Source organism: Eumetopias jubatus, unplaced genomic scaffold (assembly GCF_037043125.1).
Source record: "Eumetopias jubatus isolate StellerSeaLion01/CBP00866 unplaced genomic scaffold, mEumJub1_p1.0 scaffold_6, whole genome shotgun sequence".
NCBI classification, from domain to species: Eukaryota; Metazoa; Chordata; class Mammalia; order Carnivora; family Otariidae; genus Eumetopias; species Eumetopias jubatus.
In genome coordinates this window covers 95,818,173-95,842,574 of record NW_028274812.1, presented here as the reverse complement: position 1 = coordinate 95,842,574, position 24,402 = coordinate 95,818,173, and the positions used below count along the sequence as shown (strand labels likewise).

The 24,402-nt window shown below is 35.1% G+C and overlaps 1 protein-coding gene across 3 annotated transcripts in view; it reads right to left on the bottom strand.

Moving 5' to 3' along the window:
• Positions 1-5,242: 5,242 nt before the first annotated feature.
• Positions 5,243-24,402, bottom strand: part of BMP5 (bone morphogenetic protein 5) — a 110,256-nt gene continuing 91,096 nt past the window's right edge. The window contains exons 4-8 of one of the 3 annotated variants that reach the window (XM_088024343.1): positions 21,326-21,520; positions 20,378-20,380; positions 10,231-10,307; positions 8,784-8,894; positions 5,243-5,392 (exon numbers count right to left, since the gene is read on the bottom strand). In XM_088024343.1, the coding sequence (XP_087880469.1) occupies positions 5,243-5,392; positions 8,784-8,894; positions 10,231-10,307; positions 20,378-20,380; positions 21,326-21,520 (536 nt within the window). The remainder of the gene's footprint in view (positions 5,393-8,783; positions 8,895-10,230; positions 10,308-20,377; positions 20,381-21,325; positions 21,521-24,402) is intronic. The other 2 variants (XM_028097794.2, XM_028097795.2) reach the window with 2 other exon arrangements.

Here is a 24,402-nt window from a genome sequence, read left to right as displayed (position 1 = left end):
ATTGTTGAATACAATACTGTGAACTTTCGTCTTAAAGACAAGTAATTTTCAAATCACCAGAGTCTTGAAGCACCTGAGTGGCTCAGTCAGTTGAGCATCTGACTCCTGATTTTTGGCTCAGGTCCTGATTTCAGGGTTGTGAGATGGAGATTAAGCCCCACTTTGGGCTCCACGCTGGGCATGGAGCCTGCTTAAGATTTTCTCTCTCCCTCCCCCTCTCCTCCTGCTTCTTCCCCACCCCACCCTCCATCACATGCGCATTCTCTCTCTCTCTCTCATAAATAAATAGGTTCAAAACACCAGAGTCTTAATAACCTTAAGAGAATAACATTGTATGCCAAAATAAAATCCTTTTTTGTTTATTAATTTTAGACATGTAATTTAAAAAACTATTCTAGAAACAATTTTATGAGAAGATATGCCAAAAGTCAATAGGCAAGAGTATGTCCTTATATCCAAAACAGTAATGACTGGTTTGTATTAAAATGTAAATATACTTTATTAATATAATTAACCCAGTTTTCCTGTGGTGGGTATTGTCCAGGTATATATTTTACCTTCCTTTTACTTTCAACCTTCCTGTGTTTTAAAGTTTTAGGTGTGTTTCTTTTGAACAGAACGTTACTAGCTGTTGAAGTTATCTTAAATCCAATCTGGCACTAGTGATCTTTTCAGTCCATTTACATGTAATATTATGTGACTATGTATGGATTTACTTCTATCATTTTATTATATGCAATATTTCCCCTTTGCTATGTTTTTTAAAACCCTTTTCTTCTTTTTTATCTTGTTGAATTGACTGTATGTTACCACATTGCAATTATCCCTTCTACTGGTTTAGAACAGGGCTCAGCAAAGTACCAACTGTGGGCCGAACCTCACCCACCACATTTTTTTTAAGTAAAATCTTATTGGAATACAGTTACACATATTAGGGTGCATATCGCCAATGGCGGCTCTCCTGCTCCCACAACAGAGTTGAGTAGTTGGGACAGAAAGCCTGTCCCAAGCCTAAAATATTTATTATCACATCTTTTATAGAAAAATGTTGTCAACCCTGATTTAAAATATACACACTACTTTGTATTCTGAAGTTAATGAGTTTAATTTAATCATCATTAAGTAAAATGTAAAACCTATTATTTCCAACCATCCACCTTCCATTGTATGTTGACACTATTCAACCTGATTTGACACTGTTTAATTCTCTTGATTTTTAAAACCACAATTATAAGACATTATTATTTATTTTAGGCTAGCCCCATGTCTCCCATCTTCTTGCTCATCGTTATTATATATATTTCCTTTTGGGGCTGTCTTTCTTCCTGAGGTAAAACCTTTAGCAGTGCCTTTGCCATTGATAATAAACTCTCTCTCAGTTTTACTTGCCTAAGAATGTTTTTATTTTGCCCTAATGTTTGGAATAGTTTTGCTAGATATAGAATTCCACATGACAGTTATTTTTCCTTAGCAGTCTGAAGATAGCCATTATATGTTGACTGACTTCCAAGTTGAGGAACCAGCTCTGATAAAGAGGTCAGCTGCTAGCCCAAAAGTTGTCTCCAGTTTTCTGGAATACTAATTAAATGGACGTTAGAACTCCCTTTGATCCTCATATACTTTAAGTTCTCTGAAATTTCCCATTGTATTATATTTTTCTTTCCCCAAAGTCCTATTGGTTCACTTAAAATATTTTGTATTTGTGTTTTTATTCTCTCTTCTTTAAAACATATAAAAATATACTTATTTATGTGTATGTATATATGTGGGTATATGTGAATTATTGAAGAAAGTATAAAGATACATAATCTAAGATATATTATTGGCCTTGTGGCTCAAGGTAGAGAATTATTTCCCTAGTTTGGGCTTCTTCTGTAAGTATCTGCAGAAAAATAAACACAGTCCAACTTTTTAAGTAGGTTCTATTATATTTCACCACATAGTAGTAGCCACAGTGAACTGGGGAAAAAATACTGCTCACCTCACTAACCCCTCAGCTTAGGTTCTGTTTCCAAACTGGATGGGTCCAGGGACTGTTTATGCAGTATTTTGTCTCTCATCCTTCTATATATAATCTTCAGAAGCTGGAGTGCATCTACCCATTCTCTCCATTGTGTATATATGTTGACCTTTGAGGAATGATGGGAGACTAGTTGCCTCTGCAAAGTTGAAACTGAGATGCAAAGGTTAAGTTGCATGTTTTAAAACTTCTGAAATTTCTTTTTTTTTTTTTTAAAGACTATATCTGATCCAGGTTCTTCTGTCTTTGAAAGACCCATGTTTCAAACAGGCTTTAACGAATATTACAACAGACATTGAGGTAATTTTGCAGAACCAACAAATATTACAACAGACATTGAGGTAATTTTGCAGAACCTTTGCTCTTTTTAAATTGCTAACTTGGATATAGTGTCATTTTCTGCCTAAATAAGAATAAATACTGGCATTGATTGTTACTTTTCCTACTTTCTCCTCAATTATGATCTTAACCAAACTTGATAAAATACAGATGTATATATGTATACTTAGCAACGTATATGTTTCATCAGTAAAGGCATCTTCACTTCTAACTTTAAAAAGTTCCAGGCTGAAAAAATAAAATAAAATAAAATGCAAAGGAGAAAACCTAGAACTGCCAATAATCTGAAATGGAAATTGGAGGTTAGATTGAGCACTTGACTGAGTAGTTATGAGATAGGGACTTGTTTTTTGGGAAAGAGGATTTCTTCTGCCTTGAACAGAACTGCATCAAAAACATTACTCATTGTAAATTTCTTGGAAGATGATATTTGCCAGACTGTATAGTAGCCAGTAGACTCTGGCTCAGTTTCGATGATGGTGACATAGGGATTATAGAATGACAGTTCTTGAGAAAAAAATAATTTTGGATTTTCTTTCTTGTGTTTTTCTTATTTCTTTAGTTCACTGTAGACGATTTATTTTTGCCTTAAAGAACTTGATATTTGTGATTTATGCCCTTCTACTTTCAAAAAGAATTAGAGCGACTTTACAAAGCAAGATACATATAAAGCAAGAAATTTAAAAACAAACACACAAACAAAAAGCCAATGCCTAACTAGCTAAAAAACCCTGAGTTGTTTGGACCCTGTTAAAATAGGCTACATTATTCTGGCTTCTGATAGTAGCTTAAGTATTACCAAAGTAATACTACAAATTTACTGTTATAGCTATTTGAGAATAATTTAACTGAGCATATGTGCATATATGTCATATATCTAGTCTGAAAAATTATGAAAATACTGATGGCAATTATCTCCTCTCAAGTGAAAAAGAACAAGTGAGATATTTTTCCATCCCTGTCATTTTTGCTATTTTAAAAATTTTTTTGTTGTTTGGGCAGATTAAGAAGTTAGTTAATTCACGGACAATTCATATTGTCCATTTAACAATGGATTATTTATTAAAAACACAAAAACCAGTTTTGGCAATTAAAAACAACATAAGGAATCATGTAATCCACCAACATTTTACATCTGATATTCCTAGAGTCTCAGCTTATAACATACTTACATTTTTGTATCCCTCTTAAATAAAAAGCCAAATCAATAGAAACTAACATCACAAGTTTAATATATTTTAAAATATAGAAATATATTTAAACAGCACATTTGAAGAATCATATAATAGACTTCCGTTTCTTATTCTTACAATGGTACACTATTTATTTAAAAATATATTACTTAATGTACCCCCCAATATAGTTATTATCAAATTTTCTTTGATAAACTGTATTTTAAAACAACATTGTAATATACCTGAATTACAAACAAAAACCATAATATTTTTGAAGCTATTTCTGATATAAGTTTTATTTAAAAGTCCAAAAAGGTGATTAATAAGTGGTGCTTTATGAATATTTTAGATGAGTTGTAAATAAGCTTAACCGTGGAGCCACCATAAATTGCAAGTAATCCATCTAAATGTCATTCTTCCGAAAGTTAATGTGCGTTAAAGAAGCCTTAGAAGGCAAAGAAAGAAAATAAATTAATTTCAGAGGGAAGAATACACATGCACATACACACAACAGAACCTTCCCATTTGGAATTATTTGTGCTTGGAGGAAGGTTTACAAAATCCCCTTACAAAATAAGGTTTTCATTGAGCTCGTTCTCAAAGATATGAAAAATGGATTTCAGCTGTTCTTTCGAAATGGCAATTCTGTCAAAGCCATTCTGGGATTTTTGGTAATTTCCTTCAATTTAGTTTCAGTGCTTTTACTCTAAATAAAATCCCTTGCATCACATCAATCAGCAAACTCAGTTATAAAGGAGAGCTAAAGAAAATGGCTCTGTCGGCATCTTTGCTCGCTATGTTTTATGTATGCAGTGACTCTTGCCTGTGGGGAGGGAAGTAGAGTGCATGTAAATGTTTCTTTATTTTGGACTGTTTTTAAATCTGAAAAAAATCTGCAGCAGTAGTGTTCTAGATAATAGGCAGACATGATTTATTTGAGGTAAGAAGGTTGTACTACAATTTTTTAGTGTTAACTTGGAAAGTTATGGACACAGGCTCAAGCCTGTCTCCACAGAATTCCTGAAGCTTTGAGCGCTTTGCAAAATCTACAATACACAAGCCAAGAAGGAACATGCTCCCCAGTTACACCAATTCTGTTAAAGCAAACAGTTACAACAATTATGTGTAATCTTTCAGCTTCTATGTTCTGCCTACCGCTTATTTATTCAAATCCAGGTCAACATTTCACTTTATCTAATGAAGCAGAAACTCTGAAAGAGAAATTCTGTTTATCCAAGCATTTTTGTTTGGGTTTTTTTTTGTTGTTTTTTTTGTTTTAGTTTTATTTCTAAATAAATATCCTATCAGTCTTCACTGGCACAACGTAACCAAATGCATTCAATTTCCTTCACCAGTGATTAACATGCAAAGGAGTTCTGTCAATTTCAGAAAATTATATAAAAATCGTATCAGAAAAAATGTTGAAATGGAATTGAATTGGACTTAGCATATCCCATTGAAAGTTACACTGGGCTATCTATTGTGTGATAGATCTATAAAATAGATTTTATTGATAAGGCATCCACAAAGGAGAATATATACCTTTAAATAAATAAAAGTGACTATATACACAATATTGTACATAGGTACAGAGATGAAATGAGCCAGACTAATTGTATGAAATTCCCTTCTTGTCTGAAAGCATACTTTTTATTATAGTCATAAACCTTAATACAGAACTTTTTCTTGTTACCATTATTATTTAACATCAGTGGCAGCCACATGAGCGCACTACCATATTTCTGTATTTTTTCAAAATGACATTGGAGCTGTCATCAAAGTACAGCACAGAGATGGCATTTAATTTGGTTGGAGCACAACAAGGCTTTGGTACGTGGTCAGGAAACATCAGATGAACCTGGGAAAGAAACACATGTTTTGTTTTTTTAAGAAACAAGATAGACATTTTGTCTACAGCTTTCAAATAATATTCTTGTTTTGTCACACTATCAGGCACACCCTTAAGCTATCACTCTTCTACTTACGTTCAATGGCTGAGTTGGGGGTTGGGGACTGGTAGTGAAGGATGTATTTTTAAGCATTAACACCTAGAGTCAACTCACCAGTTCTAATTATGTGTTGGGGCCTTGAAAAATATTCTACCAAGTAAGGAAAACTCCTTCTATGGAATATTCAGTGGAAATTTTCCTGGGGGAAAGAACATGGCAACTAGCACTGAGTTGCTTTTGGTTAGAACAATTACTTCTATCTACTTCATGAGAAATATAGAAGTTGTAAATGCAAATCAATGAAGGGACACAATTAGACTGTAGAAAGATTTGAATCTAAGAATTATTTTTTAAAGGACAATTAAACAATAAATCATAAAATTACACCAACTCTTAATTTTCCACAGTAAAGGAAACATAAAAATCACAGCAAAGTGAACTCCAGGTATAATCCAAAACTCGTTTTAAAGCAATGATTTCAACTCTTCTCTACAGAATTTTTTACCAGACTGGCTGGAGTTTAATATCCTTTTACTTTCCTTCTCCCCTTGACAAGTGCCAAAAAGCACGTTCGGCTAAATCAGAAGTAAGGAGCCTCGATATTTTACAAAATGAGTATCGCTCTCTTCCAAAGCCTCTAAAGGTAGATGTACACTGAAAGTGAAATGCTTCAGCAAACGGTTTATTCTCATTTTGACCAGACTGGCAGTCTGCCTATGATTTGCGATCATTGAGCAAGGAGCCAGAACATGGTTCCCCCTTTCCCACCCACCTACCCTGGCCCTTCCCCCAAAGGAGTTTATGGGAAGTCCCACTGATGAGTCCTAAGGGATCCACAAAAAGCCTCTCAGAGTTTTGGCTGCACAGTGTCCTGGCTGAAATGATATAGGAGCCCTGCATGTGGACAGAAACAGCAGGAAAAATGAGGTGATCTGACATGAACTTGAAATTTCCTAAGACCTCACAAAACTAAGTTGGATAGTTTCTACAAATTTCAGATGCAGCTTGTGTCCTTCATCAGCTTGATTTTCTATGACCTACACATACATGATTGATAACCCCTTGTTTCAATGACCTTGGCAGCTTCGCAAAGCAATCGTTCTGAAAAAAAAAAAATGGATTGTTCTTGAATGGTTTCTCAAACATATTAGTCACAAATATGCTTTCCTTTAGCAACAAACATGCCTGTCTTCTTGTTTCATGTCCTTCACAGAACAAACGTACAGAGTGCACAATGCCAGGAAAAAAAAAAAATCAAACTTCCCATGTATGCTTCAAGTTTTGCAATGACGTATGTCCTATATCCCAGGACAGTGAGGCAGAGCAGGGTCTTGTTCCAAGTCCCCATCAGATTTTTTTTTTTTAATGTTTGTTTTTTGACACTGCCTTCTAGACTACAGCCCTAAAAGCTGACAATACGTGGTTATATATTCATAAGAAAAAAGAAAAAGAAAAATGAGAGGGAGAGTATTTTGACAGAGTTTTTTCAATAATTAAGCATTGCTTAGCCTGAGGCAACCTTTGATACATTAGATACATATTCAATGAAGCAGCAGTCTGCTTTCTGAGTCATTGAGATGACAATATAAGGAGGCAAAGAATTTTCTGAGATATTAAATGTCATTACTCTATAAACTAAGAGTGGCTGTGGCTTTGACCCTACGGAAAGACGGTGACCCTGGCTATTCTTCCAAGGCTTGAAACAGCCGCATTTCTCTTTCTGTGATTGCCTTTTGGGTCATCATGAATTCCCACAGGGCAAGGATAGATGGCTAGGGTTCACAGAGATTCTTTTCACTGGAAGAAGTTGGAATACAACACACCCATCCTTGAAAAGCTCCCCATCCCTCAGAAATGAGATCCTGTATCAAGAAGTACTTCTATTTATAGATATAGCAAAGATGAAAGCATAACAAATCTTAAAATTGCCCCAGGAATTTCCTCTATACTTTGCATATGGCACAGAAGTAGGCAATCTCATTGGTCAAGAATAAAAAGAATATTTATAAATGACCGCCTTTCAAAATATGCATTGTTTTATCTCTCTGTTTCTCTTTACTCCAAAGTTATTTCCAAAGTTTTTGACAACACCCACGCTCTAGTGCCATAGATGTGCATCTTTGGTGTCTAACTCTTTTCCAGTACCTATGATGTCCAGACCAGAAAACATCAAGTCATTCAAGGATTTCATCTGTCAATTTATATATACCATTCTTTATTCAGAAGAAAACTGGGATAGTCTTTCCATCAACTTTAAATTTTAAATTAATTCTGAAAAAAAAAACTCAAGAGTCAACTCACAAATTCTAATAGTTTCGTTTTTTTGTTGATCATAAACAAGACTTACGCACAAAGATAGACTATTTTTTTCCTTATGGCTACTGCTCTCCTACTGCCATCCACCGAATAGCTACTTCTGTTACTAAGTCTTGAATCTCAAACAATTGATCCTCTTCCTTCTATCTCGATGACATATAGTTAAAATGTCCATATTAACCGAAACATTAATTCAGAATTTTATCACATGGTCCATTGCACCTTCTAGGAGCCTCTCACTCATCTTCCAGAGATTGTACCTCTGCCAAAGCAGTAAGTCACACACCATAAGGCAGGTATGTCAGACTCTCAAGAGCTTTCATGAGCTCATTAGATACAGTACAACCATTTAGAGACCACAAAATCAACATTTCATTATTGTTTTCACAAAAATAAGCCCAGGTTATTAGAGATTAAATCACTGCTAAATTCCTGAATGAGGAAAGGAAAAAATGAAGATGAAATTCCACCTTAAAGATTATAAAAAACATAAGGATCATGAAATAGAAATGAATCTTCTAGTTATTTATATTCTACTTGAAGAAGTTTCATAATACTAAAGTATGTTGTAGAACATTCTTAAATAATTAGAGTAAAAGCCCTCAGATGAAATTCAGTAAGGCTATTATTCAATGCTTTTGCAATGATTACTAATGAATTGCTAGGTTAGAAATAGCCCCTGGGAACCTGTGTGGTTATTCATATTGCATAGTGAAGAAATCAGTACAGAGTGACCACTTCATGTGGTTACTCCAATTTTCCTAGCTGAATCCTTCCCCATTCTGGAATCAGGACTATTCTTTAAACCAGCTTGAATTTCCTGATTATACCCACAATTGTTACTTCGACTCTAAAAAGTACCAAGAGAGTTTTAAAGAAAAAAATAATGCATTTATAGCTATAAATGGATGCTTTACTTTAAAATAATGTCTATGTGATGCTTGCATCATAAACCATTTTCAATTCTACAAAGACAAAGCATACCAGAGTCTGAACTATAGCATGGTTGGTGGCATTCATGTGAGCATTGAGTGGAAAAGAACATTCTCCATCACAATAAAATGCAGCATATCCTTCTGGTGCTATAATCCAGTCCTAGAACGCACACACACACACACAAAAAAAAAAAAAAAAAAAAAAGAAAGAAAAATAAAAGAAATCACCAAAATAAGAATAAAGTAATTCTTAAATAATACCCATATTTAGTCTGGCTAGGTTTCTCTTCTTCATCCAACAATTATTCTAACAAGACAGCTACCCTCAAGCCCTTAATTTATTTTTAAGTTGAAGTTTACAACACAAGTATAAATATTTTCACAAGAAATTGCCCTCTGTAATTTCTCCCAAGAGGTTGCTATGTAGGATATTCATAGTATGCATTAATTCATGTATTCATGAATAAAACCATAATCATTAAATAGCATTGTAAATATTGTTTAAACAGGAAATGATGAACTCTGGAAAGTTCAAGTTAACCAGAAAGGAAAATAAGAATAAACTTAATTGAGATAATTCCCATTACTTCTTAATAACTCATTCCTGGTTTTAGAAGCCTGACAACCTCCGAAAGCTTTAATATTTGTTCCTTTTACTGTTTTTCTTTCCATTCACGTGTTAACTTTATAGTCTCTTTAGATGAAATGAATTGGAGCAAATTCTTGAGAACTGCACATGAAATTTTGGGGGAAGCCAAAAAATGGGCATATGGAATGGTTGCCCTGATTTTTTTTCCCCAAGAAGTAAAACTTGGTCCAAATGTAAACTTATTGAATGAATTGTGTTGAAAGTTTATCAAAATTTTAAAATGCTTACATTTTAATATTACTTTTCAATGAGACAGCCCAAATTCAATTCTGCAAATCCAATGTAATAGGATAATATAATCTAAAGACTTCAATTTAAAGTACCAATACATAAAGACATTAAAAACTATTTTGATTAAATGCTCCTCCTCACCCTGTTTGGGAAGCATATGGAAAAGACAGCAATAAAACTTTTAGGTTCGGGGAAAAATTTTTTTTTCTGTAGTTCTACTTTATAACAGACATTATAGTCCAGGAGTCTATTTCCTAGCCCTAGAGTTTGAGACCTTGGGGGGCAAATGGAATTGCTCAAGTTAATCTGAAAAACTGGTTATTAAAATTAAAACTTTGGGATATTTAAACAACAGCACCTTTTCCCACTTTCTAAATATCATAGGGTTACGTTTCTTCTTCAGCATAGTTGTTTTTTACTGTAAACCCTAATAATAATGTTTCAATGGTGGGAGGATAATGGGGAAATAAAAATGATGTGGATAACCCATATACTGAACAGTTATATCAAAAATAATTGGTTCGTGTATTGGAAAAATTACTAACAAAGATTACGAGTAACTCCGGCTTTATCATAAAAGAGAAAAGAAACGCCTAAGTTGACTGATCATTCTTACCTGCCATCCCAGATCCCGGAAACTCACATAGAGTTCATGCTTCTTACAGGCTTGTTTTTGTTCACTGGTATTATAATCTGAAGATAAAAATCAGATTTTAAACAAATGGCAGCTTATCAGTATCCTATTATTTCTTTTGTGAGATCACTGATAAAATTAAAAAGAACCTGTATGCGATGTCGTAAAATATGAACTTGAATCTTAAAGCTAGAGCCACTTAACTAACCATGTGAACTGTAGGCAAATCACTTGTCCGGAGTTTCTTCTTCTGTAAAATGGAGTAATACCATTTACCTTGTGAGGTTCTGACAAGAATTTGGTTAGACTACCTGTTTTATGGTGCACAATCTGATGCCTGCCATTCATTAAGTACTAGCTGCTCAATGAATGCTCATTTATTAATTAACTCACACTATAGTGGTATTTAATATATTTACATATATTAAATATTCATGCAATATTTTTTAACATCTTCCATGAGGCAAACACTGGGAAAGTACCAACTGGGATCTTACAGAGTTGATTTTATTTTAATAAATATATTAAAGTCAGAATACTCGAAGTTGAACTTTTGATTCTTCCCCCAAAACCTGTCCAACATGTAGACCCTTCCATTTTTGACTGATGGCAGCTTTCCCAGCAAAGACAGAGAAACAGAAATAGAGAGAGAGAAAGCCAAAATATGCTGTTTTTTCCTCTTACTCTCACATCCAATCTATCAAGAAATCCTACACATTCTACCTTCAAATAGGTCCAAAACCACCTACTCTTACCACCTCCATGACTATTCCTGGTCCATGCTGCCATCATCTTTCACCTGAATCACTGCAATCTCCTCATTGCTAATTCTCCTTGTTTCTGCCCTTGCTCGTCTACAACAAAGCCATCAGGTAGACCTTCTAACAAGTAACTCAAATTATATCACTGCCCACCAAGAAGTCCCACTGGGTCTCCCTGTATCACTAAGAATGAAATACCCTCTGTGGTTTACAAGGCCCTATCTGATTTGACACCATTACCTCTTTGACTCATTTCCCACTACTCTTCCTCCCCTTCATTCCATTCTGGCCGGGACCCCTCCTTGCTGTTTTCCATCCAGCTCAGTTTCCTCCCACCCTCACTCTTCCCTCTCCCTGAAATGTTTTCCCTTGGATAAATATACATAGCTAACGCCTATAGCGTTTTCAACGTTTCATTAAAGCATCACCTTGTCAATGAATCCTTCACTAACTACCCTATTTAAGATTGCAACTCCCACTAAGGTATTCCTGATCTCCCTTACCTTGCTCTTATTTTTTTTCCATTTCATTTATTTTTTAATAGGCCAACCCTTTCACTCATTTATTATGTGCATTGCTTCTTATCTGTTTCCACCCCCTAGAGTGTCAGCACTACAAGGTCAAAAATCTCAGTTGGTTCTGTTTGGTTTACTGATATATCCCAAGTTTCAGAAACAGTCTCTGACACACAGTAGGTACTCAATAAATACTTAAGGAATTAACAAATGAATTCCTCAGTGTGTTCCACAAATGACTAGAAGGAAAGGAAACACATTATTTCCTTTACATATTTTAGAATATAATCTGAAAACCCCATAACCTTTTATAATTGTTTAAAAGAATTAAGGCTTGGGTTGCCTGGGTGGCACAGTGGGTTAAGCGCCCAACTCGTGGTTCAGCTCAGGTGGTGATCTCAGGGTCATGAATTCGAGGCCCGCGTCAGGCTCTGTGCTGAGTGTGCAGCCTGCTTAAAATTCTCTCTCTCCCTCTCCCTCTGCCCCTCCCCCACCCTCTTGCTCGCTCTTAAAAAAAAGAATTAAGGATTAAAGGAGAGCCTCAATATTGCATCTGGACTAAAGTAATACCAAAGAAACACAGCACTTTATAGAAAATCTCTGTTGTCTTCTTTGGCATTTGTTCACACTTTATACAAATAGCTTTCTAAAAGCTAACCCATTTTTATTATTTCCAATACGAAATACAAAAGGGGAAAAAATATAGGGTTAGGGAGCAAAATAACTTATCCTCAAAGAAGACATCTAATTTTTTCTTCTAGGAATAATTGCTACATTCACTCTGACAGTCATCTCTCTCAAATCAATGTAGTAGTTTACTCGGCAGAGTAGTGTGTCCTAAGATGTCACCTTCCAGCTTAATTATCCTCAGCCTCTAATGAAAATGTAGGCACATCAAAAATCCACGGAGCCTGTCTTAGAGGGTCTTGTCATCCACCTCTCACAGCTACTTCATGTAATTCTTTATTTAATTTCTGCCTAGAGCAAAATAATGATTAAATATTGAACTCAGACTTTTTTACTTCTAGGTCAGAGTTATTCCTGCTGTGCCATTAACTTTATTAAAACAAATTAAGTATGTAGATAATGATGGAAAATGGAGAAAGAGAATTTATTTGGAATGTGGCACTCTTATTCCTTGGGTAAACTTTTTCCCCGATCAGAATGGCACAAGGAGTTAATTTCGTCCAGGCAATGGACAAGCACATGGTAACACTAAGTACAATAACATTAAATGGATAAGTTCTCTGTATCATTTTTAGAGAAAAGAAATTTTTGATTCTGGTGTTAGGTTGATTATGTAAACTTTTTGAAATTTAGAGGGAAAAAAGTCAGCTATGCATTAGACCAGGGGTCAGGAAACTTTTTTTTTTTTTAAGATAGTATTTTAGTCTAAGGAGTCTTCTTCCCTTGCAATGACTCAACTTTGCCACTATAGCATGAAAGCAGTCATAGACTATGTAAATGGATGGATATGGCTATATTCCAATAAAACTTTACTTCCGGATGCTAAAATTTGAATTTCATATGATTTCTATGGAAAACAAAATGTTATTCTTCCTCTGAGTCTTTTTCAAACATTTAAAAATGTAAAAACCATTCTTAGCAACTGGGTTATACAAACACAGGCCACCGGGCCTTGCTTCACCAGCCCCTGCACTAGACAATAATGGGAATATTTACTCATTCATCCTGTCTTAATTAAAAACACTGAATGTGAATAAAGACATTGTGGCCAGTAACACATACAAGTATATATGAAAAGCCATAAACTACGTATATGGTTACACGAATTCCATGTTTATAAAAAAAGAAAGTAAAACTTAAAATTCAAAATAGATCTGTTCCATCTATGCAGCTTTTCATACAGGCTAAGTGATGTATATAATGTAACATCACATAAAGGTAACGAGCAATGAAATTTATAACAGAATCTGATTCCAAGAATCTGATATCATAGAGCATTAGGACCATATGCTTATTCTGTCAGAAATAAAAATTAATGGATGAGTGAAATAAATGTTGTACCCAAACCAGCAAAGTCTGCAGTTAGGTTTTACTATAAATGGTTGGCAGAATAAACTGAAGGAGGAAGGGCAAGGAAATTAAATTTAGATCTCCAAAAAATAGTGATTGATAGCCCCTAGAAAATTAAAATGAAATGGACATGATGCTACCTACCATAGATTACCCTGCCCAGAAATGAAGAATTCTAACAGAAAATACTAAAATGTGCTGGTACTACAAGCACACTAGAAAAGCATGCTGACATTCCTCAACCATAATGCAGAGATTCCAAATGCAGCATTTCTTTGTTTTGTCTTTTAATGGTAACCCTATTGGGAAACCAGGGCCAAAATATTGGAAGTATTGCTAAATACTTAACACAAACTTCTTTATGATCAATTTCTGCAAACAGTGCAAATTTAATGTTTTTCTTAAACTTTTAAGGAGTTAGTTTGTCTTAGAAAAAAACTGTGAAAAAAACATACATAGAGGTTAAAAAACCTGAACTCTACATGGGAGCTCAAAGGTCTGTCCACCAGTCCCTGAAAACAACCAACCAAATAAATAGACATGGGTTAGTTTAGCAATGAAGTAGGGGGAAAAAAATTTAAATCCAGACAACTCCATATACCAATATGGGTTTCATTTTTTATTGTTTAAATCTAATATTGGCTTAAGGGATGAAATGTAGATATATCTAGAAAAGAAAAGGAAAAAAACCCAAAATAGAATTTAACATTTAAAACATGTCAAAAGCTTAAACAAGCCAAATATGATGAGATACTGTGTTTCAAAACAAAAGAAGTGTTAGCATTCTCATGCTCAGTTCCCAACAGAAAAAGGAGACGAAAGAAGTAAGCACCTAAGCATTGGGATTTTCGCTAATTTATAGAAAATGGAAATGACGAATGAAGGTATAAGAGGTAAAGAAGCAGGAATAATGCTATAATAAACTATTTAATAATGTAAATTTTGATATGGCCCTGGGGGCAGAGAAACTCATGATAAACCCCAAACATGTTATAACAATCCCTTCAAAGATGAGGGATTTAAAAATGCTACTACTGGGGCACCTGGGTGGCTCAGTCGTTAAGCATCTGCCTTCGGCTCAGGTCATGATCCCAGGGTCCTGGGATCGAGCCCCGCATCGGCCTCCCTGCTCAGCAGGAAGCCTGCTTCTCCCTCTCCCACTCCCCCTGCTTGTGTTCCCTCTCTTGCTGTGTCTCTCTCTGTCAAATAAACAAATAAAATCTTAAAAAAATAAATAAAATAAAAATGCTACTACTATTCTGTCTTAATCACCATCTTCCATATCCAGTGAATTCCTTGATTGAATTTATGCACAACCCACTAGGAATTACTGTTTTTGATTTGTGTAGGAATAACTGTATTTGTCTATATGTAGAAATGTCTGACACAGAGCAGATACCACAAAATAATAACTATCTGATACGTTTGCTTAACTCTGCTTAGCAAAGTGTCTACATGGATGATCCAGCTAATATCTCCATCTTTGAGCTTACCGACAAAAATCTGTCCACAAACCTGAGTTTCCAACTGCCTACCAGGCATTTCTAAATAAAAGCTTCCTGGATGCCTCCTAGTCACTATTTTTACCTCTGACCTTATACTCTTAAGATGCTCACTACTGGGCACCTGGGTGGCTCAGTCAGTTAAGTGGCTGCCTTTGGTTCAGGTCATGGTCCCAGGATCCTGGGATTGAGCCCCATATCGGGCTCCCTGCTTAGCAGTGATCCTGCTTCTCCCTCTGCCTGCCGCTCCCCCAGCTGTGCTCTCTCTCTCTCAATTGTCAAATAGATGAATAAAATCTTAAAAAAAAAAAAAATGCTCACTACTTTGGTTAACAGGATCATCTAGTGGCCCACATAAGAACATTTGGTAAGTTTCTTGACTTTCTTTCTTTCTCCCTCATGTCCTACTTCAGATTGGTCCACAAAGCCCACTGACTGACTCATTTCTAGTCTAGATAACCTGTTAGAAACCCTTTGCTCTCTTGGTTACCTCATACTTCCTCAACATCCTCTTCCAGTAACTTTGTCCTAGGATAACAATTCACCCCTGCTCTCCCTCCTCCATCTCTGACCATAAGTCTCTGTCTCTTTTATGGAATTGCTTTTTCTCCTTGCCTATATTTAAAGGACTAATCCTCCCATGGGAGGCTTCATTCCTGATTTTTTTTTTTTTTTTACTTTATTTTCTATGGCACTGCCAAGTCCTATGCTTCATCTAAGCTCATATCCATATCTTTTTCCTATACCTTCCACTTACTCTTGACACTCCCAATCCAGAGTTCTGTCTCATCACTGCCTGCTGGCCCCACCCACATGCTTTGGTTTCCATCCCTTTCTCCAGTGTATAATCTTCACTGCTTGGAGTGTTGGATTAGATTCCTAATCATTATTTGGGCTTTCAGTTTCCTCCCTCGGCATCCCATCCTCCACTTAATGCCAAATTTAACTTTTTAAAATGCATATCTGATTATGGCACTCCTTTTTCCAATTGCCTACATGATGACACCACAGTTCCTTATTATTGCATACCTTAGTCTTTATAATTTGGTTCCTGCATACTTTTCTAGCTTTTCTCACACCTCTCCCACAAGAAAACTTGCATGCCCAGCTATTTAACATGGATACATAGCTTTGTAACTCACATCAGTCTAAAATGGCCTCACCCACCCTTCCATTTCTGGAAAAATGTCTATTCTTTCTCATATAAACCTCTCAAGAAGTCTTCGGAGCCATACCTAGGTGCTGCTTCGGTGCTCTATCCTTCCTACTATTGAGTACCCTATACCTTACTCTAATAGAATTGACCTCTTAATAATTACTAATGCTCATGTCTTTCCTATTGTCTGTGGGAGTGCTTTTTAAGAAGCAAGATCCTTAGCTATCCATCTTTTATCAGCATATAGTTAATATTGTGCTTATCACACAATGGATGCTCATTTAATATTGAATAAATCTATTTTACAGTAAATCATGCCCAGATATATTCTCTCTAGACAGAGACTTGACAACAGACACAATGCATTAATGTCTATTGACACATTTATTTTAGATTATCTAATTAATTGCTCAGGTAGATTCGTTAAAACCTCTGATGAGTTAAATTAGTTAAAACCTCTAATATCCTTCTTGCTTCTGAAGTCTCAAAGGCCAAGAAATTCCAAAGGTAAAGAAATACCAGGACTATTGGTACTTTTTAGGAAGAGAGCTTCTACTTTTCTCTGATGTAACAGTCTGAACTATTTGTGTACCAGTTCTGAAAAACCAAACCATATGAACTCATTTAAGAAGTAACAACAATAATGGCTAACACTAAATAAGCACCACTGTTCTTAGTTCTTTACACATATTAATTCATTTAATCCTCACAACTCATGTAATCTCATCCTAGGGGGCAGATAACTATTAACATTCTCACTTTACAGATGAAGACACAGAGGCAGAGAAAGGTGATATTTTGTCCAAGATTATCCAAATAGGAAGTGGTGGGCCCAAGATTAAATGACAAAATGATAAAGAGATGATAGATAAATAAATGTACAGGTAGATAATATAGACACCAAAATTGCTGTTTTAGGAGGGATTTCCCAAATTTTTGTGTGATTCAGGGCACCAATGACAGTTTTTAGTGTTAATTATAATAGAAATCAAATGGATCAGAAACGTTCTCACATGTGCAGCCTTGTAAGATTTGCACTGCAGCCTCGATCTTGAGAGCCCCAATTTGGAAACAACCAAAATGTCTTTTAAGAGTGACATGACCAAATAAACTCTGATAGAAGCACTGTTGACTATATTGCAACCATTAAAGAGTGAGGTCACTCAATTTGAAAGATGGCGGAGACATATTTAAAAAAAAATCCATAAAACCAACTCTATTACATTCTGGAAAAGTAAAAACTATGAGGACAATAAAAAGATCAGTCATTGCTAAGGGGAGGGAGGAATGAATAGCCAGAGGGAGGAGGATTTTGAGGGCAGTGAAAGTACTCTGTATGATACCACAATGTCATTATACATGTCATTATACATTTGTCCAAACCCACAGAATGTACAACACCAAGAGTGAACCCTAATGTAAACTATGAACTTCAGACAATTATAGATTCATCCTTGTGATTCATCCTTGGTAAGAAAGGCACCATTCTGATGAGTAATGTTGATAATGGGGGAGGCTAAGCATTGTGGGGCAGGGGTATATGGGAAATCTTTGTACCTTCCTCTCAATTTTGTTGTGAACCTAAAATTGCTCTAAAAAAGAGTCCTTAAAAATACATGAGATATATCATTTATGTAATTAAACACACATGATAAAAATATATTCTCCAAAAGAGATGTATATATGGGGGAAAAGATTTGTAAGTATAGGTACCATGTTGATATAAGTGTATCGGAGTAACCTATCTCAAAAGGATTTAGGTGATCAAGAGAGAACTTTAGTATTATTGATGATGTGATTATCTTCAAATAATGAATATATATATTAATTATATGATATAAAACATTCTAAAGAAATAATTATAATTAATTGTTCTTTCTGATTTTGATTAACATCTGTTTGTCCAAGTGGCATGAGTTTATGTTATATATATTAGGCAAAAGACACTACCTATCAGAGTTGAGGATAAGTAGAGAATGTTTCCATTTTAATGACTTTTTGAAAGACTTGGCCTAAGAAATCACCATGGTTTCAGGTAGGGCCACTAAGGATTGGATTCACTTTCAACAATCGCTAGTATCCAGCACACAATCAGCAATCTTTGTAAGCAGTTCTGCAGCGAACCAGGACTTGCCATTTGTCTTATTAATTCTTCCAAATTCTTAATACTCTCTTCTTTTCAGCACTCATATAGTCCTTAGAAAAGCATCTTGCTCTCAGTAGATTCTTTAAGACCTTATCAATCTAGTATGTAAAGCCTTTTTAAGCTAATGAAAAAATTAACTATTACCTCCATTTCCTTTCCTCCACACCCAAATTCATATAAACATCCATTATGCTGCCTCCTCGTGAAAGAGGCAATATCTCACACAATATGTTTGCTCAACCTCTTTGCCAAAAATCTCAAGAGGAACAAAGAAGGACAGTTTCTGTTGAAAATCTGGGGGCAGTGTTTCTGTGTATATTCACCTGAAAGAGGAATTTAGTTTTTTTCCATTCAGCGGACACATTAATTTATTTAACAAGTTCCTGTTTTGTGCTAGACATTGTTCTAGGCTTTTCCATAGGAGTATAGAAAAACAAAGGATCATTGAGAGTTGGAAGGCAAGACTCTTTGAAACAGGAAAGAAATTGGGTAAAGAAAGCAAGAATGACCTGGGTTTTAATTCTCCTGCACTAATTGAGACTTTCAACATTTGACACATGCTTTGCAGAAAAAAATGCAATCAGGCAAACATCTAATACAACTCTCTTCCCCCCCCATAGGCTTCTCTCTTAGCAGTGCAGTCTTCAAACAGTATTTTATTGTAAAGGCTTAGTACTATTACAGCATTTATTATTTATATTTGAATAATTTTAAAATTTCACTGGCATTTCAAGTTTCCTAAGTATCAAATTTTGTGTTTATATTAGCATTCCCTTTCCTTAAGCCCCTGTCTGTTAGGCCAAATCCTATGAGACTTTTTCCCCGTCTGCTTGATTACTACCTATTGAAAGGTTATGTCTCATAGACACAAACCAGCTACTTTCTTTCTTATTATCAAAATATGGACATGCTCCAAAACTATCTACCACATATTTCACAGAAATGGCTGCCAATGACAAACTTTTTAAAAAGAAAATATTGGTCTATATTAGAATAATTTTGTACTCTAAATGGTGTTAGGAAACTGGTGAAAAGTTACATGATTTCTGCTCCATGTGTTTTATTCATTTCTAGTTATAGAAGTACATTTGTTACTTGTGGTCAGAAAGAGAAGATAAATAGAGTTCACCAATAGGGAAAAGGACTTTGATGATTTCAGTCTCTGGAACGTCTCTGCCACAGTCCTTATAAGCTCCAATAATAAGTATGCAACTTACACTTTTCCCTTTGTAATTTCCTCAAAAATTATTCACTATTCTATTCATGGTTTAACAAACCTTTTTCTTAATGCAGTCTGCTACATCAAATTAAAAACATTTCAAGCAATTTCAGAACCATTCTACATGAAAAGAAAAATATACAACTTTGACAGGCTAGTATTTACAAGGAAGAAAAGGTCTTAGAAAGTTATTTTTCTCCATCTTTCATATTAAGCAATTATAATTTTTGCCAAACTAAATATCTTGTGAAGATCTTTATAAAATAGCTTTGTAACAAGGCACTAATACCATGTTTTACTTTCAAGTGAAAAATATGGTTAAACCTATTTGTTGGGAAAACTATTTTAAAACATTACTCTATATATAGCATGTAATTCAGTATAATGTGATTTCATATAGAAATCTTCCCATTTCTGTTACTAAATACATCAAATAGACTTCTATCTAACATGATTGTCCTGGTGCCCATATTTTAGGAAGATTCCAATGAATTCCAGTTTAGTATTTTTGTGGAGAGTTCCAGGTGCAAAAAAAAAAAAAATATATATATATACATATAGTTATATATATAACTATTTTTTTTGTTTTATTTATAATCATTCTTACCTAACACTCATACACATTTGAGTAATAAAAAAATTGCAGTATGATTTTTCAGTTTCAAGTGACTGGGGACAAAAATGAAGATTTCAGGAAAAATGGCAAATACTGTCTGAATGGGTCTTTTTGGAAGAGTAAAGCATTCTAATTTTCTTGAATGCGATATGCAGGGATCATGTCTGTTTTGTTCACCAGCTCATCCATTGGGCCTGGCGAGTACACTGCATATGGTGGACATTAACATAGAACACATATTTTTCAAATGAAGAAACATATTGTACTAAGTTGGGATGTTCTAGGATAAATTTTCCCCTTCAAACAGATTTAGTTTTTAGAGATAAAGAAAATTTCTTGGAATAAAATAGCCATCATTTTCATCTAAGAACAGCTTATGAAAATCTGTTTGCAGCCTGGACTAAACAAGGTACTTATTGGTATAAATAAAAATGATTCAATAACTTTAGATTTTGGCAGTTAGATTCATTCAGATTGACTGTACTTTTATCTCCTTTTCTATCAATTGATAGATTAAATTGCAAGCACATTAGGATCATTTTGCATCTGTAATATTTTGTTACTAGATTTTATACATATGTGTGTACGTACACACACACACACACGCACACACATAGATTATCTAGATAACAGTCTTCCAAATAATTAATGGAAATGTAAATATTACCTCAATTTTCGTTTAATCTCTGCTGCTTTTATTGTCAGAGAAAATGGAAACTGCATGATTCACATGTATCATCTTAAGTACTAAAGAGATCTCTTTATGTTGAATTTACCTGTTGCCCATCGATGTTTGAGAGGCCCCAGGGAAGTCAACTCAGCAAGTTGTGTAGTTGAGTTTTGGCTAGACTTTGTTGACGTAGCCATCTCATAATTTTATTACTGCCAGCTTGATTTTAATTTGAAGTGAATCTTTCAACATACAAAGGCAAGTCATGCTTATTTTGAAATGAATTACTGAGTGATTCACTGATGAAACATTCTGAGGATGTTCGAAGCATTGCCGGATGATTTAATAGACCAAACAAAGGTATAGCCAGAGGGTAAATTTATTGTGGCTACTTGATTTGCAACATATGACCCCATAACTCTCTGTGCACAAGGGTTGCTCTGGCTTTATCTTACCTCCAACACTGGACATTCTGGAGGAGTCCTGATGAGAGCTGGATTTATTGCGGTGTTGATTTTTCCGTTTGTTAGCTGCTCTCACGGATCGAAGAAGTACCTCACTTGCCTTGAAGAAGGCCACCATGAACGGTTGTTTTGACTGAGGCCCATGTCTTCCCACAAGACCGGCGGATTTTACACTGATACTGCGTCCTAGAACAGAAAGCACAAGCGCTTGGTTTACGAGAAAGTTTACCTGACGTGAATGAATTCTGAGGGTGCTTTGAAAAAGTAACATTACTTTTTAAAACATTATCAGAATGTTTTCCTTGCAGGCCAAAGATTTTTATAAACACTGAAAGCTTGCCGTTACAGACAATTATCCATGCTTGGTTTTACATTTTGCATCATTCTTCACCACAGAACACCCTCCGGCTGCGTTCACTAACTGATCCTTCTCAGACCTGGAAGTCAGCAATATTTTAAATGGAAAGGCTTCACTACCATCAGCCTGGAAATGTCCACATTAAATAACAATTTCAAAATTATTAGCTATGGGCTCTTCTGCATTAAATGCCCTATAATTTTCCTCTAAGTGATAAAAGCTTGAATGGCTGCCTGGCTGTTTCCACTTTCTCCAGCTTTTTCAAGCCTTGCAAGTGTTAATTAGTGCTGATAGCCTTCCCTCCTTCACCTCTGGCCTGTGCCCAGCAAACTTGACAAAGTTATGCTCTACTTAAAGCCCTTCACAGGTCATTCTAGAAGCCCCTGCTGGAGATGGAGTTTTGCTTTAAATTCCAGTTCCTTCTCAACGCAAAGTATTTTGAAGTAATCATGGCAATTTCAGAGTTCCTCCCTCTCTGAGTTTGGACACACCTGAATGTTTACTGAAAGGATTTCAAAACTTGTTAACCAACCTGGAAACTCTAAGAAAGAAAAGTTCCAGATGAGTTTGGAGACTCACTTTTGTCTCTAAACCAGTCTGCATCCCAGACCCTTCTGAGCCACTGGGGTGGTTGTGTATCAGAGAATGACTGCAACCGGAGCCTGTGCAGGAATGCGTTAGAGGTCAAGGTGTCCTAGAGGCTAGAAATAGATGTTGATAAAGAATCTCTCCCATTGGGTAGTAATAATAATACTTACAATAATGCCAAAGGTATTTGGAGCACTTGCGAAGGATGTGCTAGGTATTTTTCTAAGTGTTTTCCATGTGATATTTAATTTGATTCTGCAAATACTCTAGGAGTTAGGTATTACTATTTTCCCCTTTCTACAATTCACTGTTGTTATGCTCTTCTAATTTAAAAAAAATCACTGAAAATTATATATAATAGATAAATAAAATAATAGAAAATAAAAATGGAAAATAAAATATATATTATGTTATATATATATATAATCATTGGCTGATATGTAGTTCCATGAAAATCACCCAAGGAGGATGAACTATTTAACCTTAGGTTGTAAATTTAGTTGAGAATTACTAAAAACTCATGCAAAGTTTCTACTCTAGATACAGAAGTTACCAATCTTTTAAGAGTAATACATAATGTGGTTTGAAATATGTGCATGATTGACTCTGCCTTGCCCCCTGAGAGATGTGCATGTTTTCTTAAAATATTTATTCAGTAAAGACTGTGGAGTAACCTCAGTCCATTATAAGACCTGACCCACCTTAGAAGAAAGAAAAGGAAAACAAGTCCTTGAAACAGCATCAATGGCATTTTAGCAAATAAACTCTTGCTCTTAACAAAATTTATTTTGGCAGCATAAACACTTTTGTGTATACTTGTATTGTGCAGAGACCTTCTACCGTCAGAAAATGAGACTGTGTCATGTGAGGCTGTGCAGCTGTTGGGAGTGACACAGAGGTCCTTTAAATGTGGAGGTATTGGTTAAAAAAAGAAAAAAAAAAAAAAAAAGACTGTGCGCTAATCCAAGCAGCATCCGTGGCCTCATCAATTGTCCTACAACATATCGGGAAAACTCGTTCCGTTCCCACAATTATTAAAAGGGTATCTGCCTCACAAATGCCACTACCATCCGTCCTCCCGAAGAAAGAACTTACAAATAATCAAGGCAGTAAACCTTAAATAAATAAACATATAGGTTTCTCTTTTAAATGCAAACTTATGATGGCTCTCTGCCAGAGTCTATATTTCTTAGAAAAACTCTATCAACTGGCATAAATGAAAGAGGCAGTTTGATTTGTGGTCAGAGCAGTTTCCATTCTACTTCCACTGTAACAAATGTATTAATTCAGCTCAGACTTCCTCCTTCTGGCAGCCCTTTTGCTGTAAAAAGAGAAATTAGAAGTTCCAGCCAAATACCATACCTTGAACTGACCCACTTCAATACATAAACACTTTTACAACATGTTTATTCAGGTGTAGCACTTGAAATTGGTTTAAGATGTTTCCAGTGACAGAGAGCTCAGCAAAAGAAAAAAAAAAAAAAGAACTGAGAAACTTGACTGTTACGGAAAAGAATAACTGGCGATCTGTTCTTCAAAAAAAAAATTTCTCTCTTAGAGTACAACATAAAATGTATTTGTTGCGTGTTTATTTTGATTTTTTAATGAAGTGTTAATTTAACAGGAACTAAATTTTCACTTGTATACATCGATGACTGCAGAAATCATTTTTAATATATGATCTCTCTAATACTAAAATAGGTTGCCACAAGATGTTCACAGATGGAATAGAGGTAAAATTAGTTTTCCATTCATTACAACACACACTGCCCCTTTTATAGTTAAATAAGCACTTAACACAAAGTTCCAAGTTTCCTTGGGTTTGCAAGAGAGTTTCTTTTATTATCATTCTAAAACTTTCAATATTGTCACTTTTATCTGTGGAGAAATAATACTGCTCTAAAGATTTATGTTCTGAAAATTGTAAAGATGTGTGTATGTTACAAATATGGGTTTCTTGGGCTTTTACAAAGGTGGATATTGTGTGTGAAGCAAAGTACTCTTCAAACCAATGTGAACTCCCTTTAAAATAACTTTTGATATTATTAAGTTTCCTCTCAGTTTCCTTTTTACTTCAGCAATGAGGTGACTATTAAGATTCCATAAGTTAATGCTTGCTCAG